The 7,245-nt window shown below is 43.6% G+C and overlaps 1 protein-coding gene across 3 annotated transcripts in view; it reads right to left on the bottom strand.

The window, feature by feature from the left end:
• Positions 1-998: 998 nt before the first annotated feature.
• Positions 999-7,245, bottom strand: part of LOC144808610 (adenosine deaminase 2-like) — a 773,449-nt gene continuing 767,202 nt past the window's right edge. For all 3 annotated transcript variants that reach the window (XM_078673649.1, XM_078673650.1, XM_078673648.1), the window contains 2 exons: positions 5,803-6,005; positions 999-1,283 (listed from right to left, as the gene is read on the bottom strand). In XM_078673649.1, coding sequence (XP_078529775.1) covers positions 1,172-1,283; positions 5,803-6,005 — 315 coding nt within the window. In that variant the 3' untranslated portion in view covers positions 999-1,171. The remainder of the gene's footprint in view (positions 1,284-5,802; positions 6,006-7,245) is intronic.

Below are 7,245 nucleotides of genomic sequence, written 5' to 3'. Positions count from 1 at the left end.
GTTCGGTCGCAGGTGAAGCTGCAGGTGTGGCAGGAGAAAGGTCCGTGAGTCCGTTTTGGGGTGGCTTGGAAACAGGTGTGGTTTCGGCCGGTGTTGAGTGCGTAGAGGGTGCTGGCGTCGTAGCGGAGTCTGGTGTTGTGGCATTTACGGGGTGCAGGGGTTCTGGCGCTGGGCGCGGTCCAGGCACGGACGGGCTTGCCTTTGGCGTGCCAGCGGCTCGGCCGCTGCGCGGCCTCCATAAGAGGTGGAAAGGGAGGGAGGAGGATCTGGGAGGCGGGAGCGTGGTGGCCAATGGGGATCAGGGGGGTGGGGCCGCAGGGATGCAGCGGCAGGAAGGAAGGAGCGGGAGACGGCGGCAGGCAGCAGGGAGACAGCGGCAGGCAGCAGGAGGAAACGAGGCAGCTGCGGGTGTGTGGGGGCGTGGGGAGCGACCTACCTGCGAGCAGGGTCAAAAGTCGCTCCTACGCCACTGCACGGCCCCCTTAAGAGGTGGAAAGTGAGGGAGGAGCAGCTGGCAGGCGGGAGCGGGGTGGCCAAAGGGGATCAGGGGGCGGGGCCGCAGGGACGCAGCGGCGGGAAGGAAGGAGCGGGAGACGGCAGCAGGCAGCAGGGAGACGGCGGCAGCCAGCGGGAGGAAACAAGGCAGCTGGTGGCTGTGTGGTGGCGTGGGGAGCGACCTGCCTGCGAGCAGGGTCAAAGGTATCAATGTGATGGTTAAAACACATTATTATATTATAGTGCTGCCATTTTAGAAAATGGCAAAATGGTTGCTCTATGAAGTTATTTTTTGTCTTTATAAGACAACTTGACCCCCAAACCTATGTTCTGACTCCAAAATGAGGTATATAGGTCTCACGGTTCCTTAAATATTACATCATCACTTCAACACATCAGCGATTTTTTTTAAATGTTGTCCAGTAATATTCAGCTCATATTAGCAATGTCTACCCAAGCTAAATTATTTCTCTTTGTACAAAAACACAAATAAAAATTAAAAATCTATGGACAACAATTTTTTTATAGAGGTATATCAAGGGGCCAGGACTAAATATAATCACGCACAAAATATGAGTCCCCATCAACTAGTCAATCCTGCCATAGAGTGTTCTACTGCCACAATATTGCCTATTTTGGTCACAGTTTCAGGACCGTCCTTCTTGGGAGTTGCATTCTAAAGGTCCGTTCTTAAATAGGAATCACTGAACTCCCCCACAAACATCTTCCACTTTTTATGCCAGATTTCAGTTGCTTTGGCTTTCATCTCTGAGGGCATTGTGCTGTACCTGTAAATGAAGAGAAAAACTGGTCAAGCCTAGTCTTGCAACACAGGACTTCTCAAAAGCAACACATTCTGTGAAATAAAACCCTCAAGTTAATATTTTATCCAGTCAGAATCAAATCGTTTTTTAGATGAAGGAAAATAGAAAATACAGATTAGTATAAAAAAATGTTTATTGATGTTATAACTAGTAAAAATGAGTTAAAGAAACATCTGAAGGCAGGTTAATGGAGAAGTGGGCGTGGTACCCGTTGTTAGAGGAAGTGTTAGGTTTACCCAATCGGGACAACTGGGGCTAGAGTAGCAATGGGGGTGTCACTACATTCAGAGGACATGTTATCTGAGATGGAAGTAAGCTATTGTGTGGGGTAGAGAGCAGTGGTGTTCAGTGACAAGTGTAGTGTTAATACATGTCAAACACCAGTTACATGAACATGTACGTACCATTATATGTAGTGTTAAGTTATAAACTGGCACACAAATAGATCTTCAGGAGGAGAAAGGGGGTTGAAAGGACACTGAGTCACATCCCGGCATAGTTCACCCTTTGCATCCTAGTAAATACAATACAAAATTAGTGCTTATTTGAAATGTTGCTGTTGTTTTTCACCAAAGTTGGTGCAGACATTGCTGTATATCTCTAGACACGTTTTTTCTGGGTTCAGCCCACCATCAGTAGAGAGCAGCAGTGGCAGAAAGCAAAAAAAAGTCATTTCGGATTGCTGGAAATGCTCCCAAATTCCTCTCAGGTCACAGTACCACTCACAGGCACACAAGTGCATCTCCAAAGCTTGTCACCTTGCTGGGTCAAGGGAGCCTTTTGAACAGAAAGGGGTTTGGGGGATTCACAGCACTAACCTGCACCAGCTTTGTGAAACACAAAAATTCAAGTATGCATTTAAAGTGAACTGCATTGATCATAATGCTAAGGGGTGAACTGTGCTGGGAGGTCAAGCAGTGTGTTCCCATCCTCCTTGTGTTTGAAAAGACCTTCAGGAGGAGTCAACAATGTACAAAGAGCAGGCGTCTTCCTGTACCTTTTTTCCTGTTCTGCATGTTAAGGTGAATGTGTGCACTGGAACATGTCAGCCTATCATCAATCTTGACAACACAATAGCCCCCAGCTTAATACCAAAATGGGGTCAATACACTGCTATGATGAGGCATGGTGAGCAGTTGAAATATGGAATAGCATTTAAGTGTTTTCAGTATTTTTTGTTTACTATCATATTGGAAAGCAGAGCAAGTGACGAGATTTAAGGCATTGGATAATTAGCGTCACATGTTTGAAAAGTCATTGTTAGGAGTCACATTTGAGACTGAAGAAAAAAAAAGGATTTCAACTGGCCTACAAAGTGGCACACAAGAAGGCCCATAACATCAAACAAATCTCCTATCAGGTCCTACTCAAACAAACCGGCGAACAATAACTTAACCAAAAGGTAACTAATATCGTACTGAATTTACTGGAGTACATGTTTCCGAGAAATTCGTTAATGGAACCTGTGACTATTACCTTTAATTTAATGTACATCTTGGCATGGATTTTTTGAAAACAAAAGGAACACAAACAGCATAAAATATCAGGTAGTAGGTTTTTATAAAAGTGAGGTTAAAGTACTGCTCTAACAAAAGTGATGATATATGTATACCAGGTAGCACTTTAGTATTTAACATACAATGTAATGATTTGAATATTTCACCATTATTAAAGCAGTTCCCAGTGTAAGTATGTAGACAAGGTTGTAATATATCTTGAAGTTTCAAACGTCATATTCTGATTAAAATACATAATACATAATACGGACACATGGTTTAAATGCATATGTTATTTAATTCTGAACTGTCTGTGAAAACAACAGTGTATCAATGCTCATCTAATGTTTTATGAAATAATGAGGCCTTGTACATTGACAAGAGCATAAAGACAGAATTACAGGTTTGGGACTAAAAAGGGGTTAAGACGATGGTGGATAAGGTGGGGAGAACGCAGAGTGAAGGACAAAATAGTTTGTGGTGGGGATGTCGCCTCAAGGACTTCTGAAAATTCTTCTGGCAATGAGAGACCCCATTCAGCATGCGAAAGTAAGACACATTGGGAGTGATGTTGAGTCCATCAAGCATGGAGCGCATAATGTAAGTTTCCACATGAGACTTAGGAACAAATGAAGGATCATCTATGCTATTTTTCACTTACTCTTTCATCATATTTTTCTTGGGATGATCATGCTATATCACTTTCTTCAGATAAGGATGTTGTGTCTTGAGGAAGACAAGTTCTAAGTTTACAACCAAATAGCAGTTTGGCCAGAGATTTCCTGGTAATCTTTTGTGAGGTATCTGGCTACCAGCATAACATTCTTCAGAATGGCTATGAAGGGCATGTCGATTCCAATAGCCTAGTGCCCAAGTGGTGTGATTTTGCAGTGATGGAAGGCATACATTTAGTAAATTCCTTTACAGCTTGGCCACTGAATGGTGGCCCATTATCAGATTCAACAACTATGGGATGCTGAATGTTGAAACTATTATTTAGAGCAGCAGCAACTGTGTCTATGTGCTGCAAATAGCCATGACTTCACGTAATCTGAAGTGTTCATCAGTAATCATGAGTCTAAATGACCAAAACAATGCATGGTGACTTATTCCCAGATCTCCCTGAGTATGTCTGACATTGCGAGGAGTATTATGTTTCCTCAGAGCCTGGTGGACACAAAGGTACCAGGCCTCTGTTCGACCATCTGTGAATGGAAACTGCACCTTTTATTTCAACAGTCTCTTGGGTGACCCTTAAGTGACCCTTATGAAGTTGTTCATCATCTTGTAGTGCCAATGCTTGGGGAATGGTGGCGTGAGTTGTTCTGAGAAACAAACCATTCCTTTGAGCTGCAAGCTGACCCTTCATGTGCCGAAAAAGCTTGCAATTCATGGAGAATGTTGTGTAGATGCACCTTTTTGACTCTTTCTTACTCTCACCATCATTAAGTATTGATTAGTTCAGACACTGCTTGAGCAATGAAATCTTCCCGTGAGGCCTTCAAAATGTTGTCTTTGTCCAATGCAAAGGGATGAGCTTGCTGAAGGTTGTACTACTGTGCATATGAAGTGTTTTGCCAGAGAAAGGGAAAGGTAAAAAATAATAAATGGGATTTTATCTTTTTAAATCTTGCGAATAATGGTTAAGCAATATTTTTGCAATCTCAGGCCATACTGCTTGATGTGAGGGGAGTATCGTTACTCTATGATAAGTCACCTCTGTGAAGGCCTTCTCACAAAAAAATGGGAGGGCTCTTAGGCCCTTGTGGAATCCACACATTTCTTCTGTGTCTGGACATATTTATTTTCTGCGCTTGGGCAGTTGGTATATGCAGTGAGCCACATAGGTGCCTCAAGTTCAAGATCATGATCATGGCACCAAGGTCAACAAGACAGGTATTGACAATAACGTCTGTGTGCAAAATAAGCCATGTTCTCTTCTTTAGCAATGGAGGACATAAATGTTTCGAATTGGGTGAAATCTAAGGGGCCCATTAGGATGTAGGGCGGATCGCCACCGCCCGCATGGCGGTGGCGATGAACCCTACATCCTAGCCCGCCAGCCACACGATTCCCACCACGGCGTTCCCGTCCGCCGCTTTTCCGCCCAGATGATAAGTCGACCGGGTGGAAAAGGGTTTAATATGGTGGCGGTACCTGCTTGACACCGCCATCCATATCAGGATGCAGGCGGGGGCAGCCTTTACGTGGTGGCATTGCCGCCACGGAAAGTCATGCGGATTTCAAGATGTTGGGCAGGCACATGGGGGGTACCTATGGTCCCCCCCTTCATGTGCATGCACAACATGGCAGGCACCGAGCCTGGCAGGTACTGCTGAAAGCACTGCCCGCCGCAATGTTAGAAATGCAGGATGTGCCCACCAGTGTGGCGGGCGCATCCTAATCTCCCTCACGGGACCCCCGCACAGATGGCGGGCGGTCCCGTTTTCCTTAAGGATGGCGGACCGATTATGTCCCCCCCGCCATCCTAATGATGCCCTAAGCGTCTGATATTTTTGTGAGGTCTTCTGCTACTTGTATAGAGCGAGGCACTTACACTATTATATTATAAATTACTTGAATTGCTTTTTTCATTTTTTTTGTGTAATACCGCAAACTCCTGATTTGTGAGCCCCAGCACTCTTGATAGCCTTGTAATCTGGCCAAGACTTCACTAATGTATTTACGTACAACTCCAAAGTTTCAACATACTTATCGTTCAGTTTATTTGATCCAATCACATTCACATTCATAAGCAATAAATCTTTGCAAAATATAATAGCCAACTGCCAGTGATGACTGAATCTCAAGGCTTCCAAACAGCAAGCGAGCATAAGGGATCTCTTCTTCCAAGCTGCAATAAATAACACTCTGCAGAATGTCCACGGAATATTGTTTTTGGTAGTGTCTGTCAAGAAGGGAGTTATCAAGACAATGTACCTAAGTGACAAAGCGTAAGGTAAATAGAGTCAAATAATGAGACTTACTTCAGGGAGTTTAAAGCCAGTTGCTTTAAGGTTTTCAGGTCGCTCTTCATACCTCCAATGCCCATGAAGACTTCATAGAAATCATATGACAAGCCTTTGGATCCGAAGAAGGGGGGATTGTCATTGCCTATCACAACAGGGTGCCCTTGAGCCATGAGAACTGATGCTGGGTGGTTCCTCAGATCTGACACTAGCATCAGAACCTGTTAAAGGAAGAGAGAATGTCAATTTTTACAGATTTTTTCAAGATAAGTAGCAAGAAGAGGTGTGTTGATTTAAGGGGTATGACATTTGTTTCCATGTTCTGAGATTAAGACTATTTTCTTAGTGAAATTTAGGGAAGAGTAGACCTTTTTGCGAGTGTATACGTACCTGGGCCAGCCAGCCAATTGAAGGCAATTCAGTACAATGTAGCTGATAGAAAGAACATGGAGGAGTTGATGCCAAGATAATCTAGCATGAGGGAGTGGGCCTGGTGGGTGTGTGTCCTTTAACTTCCCCCTAAACCAGTTCTCACTGAAGTCCACTCCCGTGGTCTCCCCCGTCTCCAGTGAGGGTTGTAGCTTCATCACCCTGGACAATTTCAGACTCTGAAAGAGGATAAGTGGTGTCCCAGTAATTGTCTGGTTGCCCATACACAGCCTTAGTCTGTGCTCCCTCCTCCTATTCCAGCTAAGGGTGGTATGGAGAACATAATCTTCACACTTTTGTGTTTTCATAAGAAAGGTTATTAAGAGTACAGCATAGGATGTCAACCCCTGGCAAGTGCTGGTCAAATGCCTCACCCACTAGATTACAGAATTCTAGTCATCCTCACAGAAAATTCAATGACCAGTACCCTTGATCATGAACCTCTCCTTCCTTAAACACCAATAAAGATGCAACTATACATATACAAAAATAAATGCATAACAATGAAATGAAATAAAACCTGTAAAACACTTAATATGTTACAGTTCAAGCCTAAAACCATTGATCACCCTACACATGCCAAACATACTCATCCAACTTCTTTGTTTTAAAATTCACACGACCACTAGTTCTTTTTCCTCCGGCCGACATTGGTTTATAACTCACACAACCATTAGAACTCCCCGCCCCCCGGCATTTGTATCAAACCATCAAGACTACTTTTTTCTGTGTTATTCTCTTTCCACCACTGAAACTACAAGTCATTACAACATGTGGCCTTCCTAGCATTCCACTACCTTCCATCACTCAACAAAGTCATATTTCTTTTCACCCTCTTTATTCATTTTGGGTTAGACCATTTGTAACTGCCCATCGTACGAATAGTCCCACAACATGTTCTTACCAAATATCCTCCATTAAATGTCCTAGGCATTCTTTTCAACTTATTAATATGTGTATGTACATATTGTTTGTGGTATCTTTCAACCCTTTTACACAGAGCTTGTTTACCCAGGACTCCAAATTTCTCTC

This window comes from Lissotriton helveticus, chromosome 1_1 (assembly GCF_964261635.1).
Source record: "Lissotriton helveticus chromosome 1_1, aLisHel1.1, whole genome shotgun sequence".
NCBI lineage: Eukaryota > Metazoa > Chordata > Amphibia > Caudata > Salamandridae > Lissotriton > Lissotriton helveticus.
Note: the sequence above shows the minus strand (reverse complement) of the source record. Positions and strands in the feature narration are given on the sequence as shown.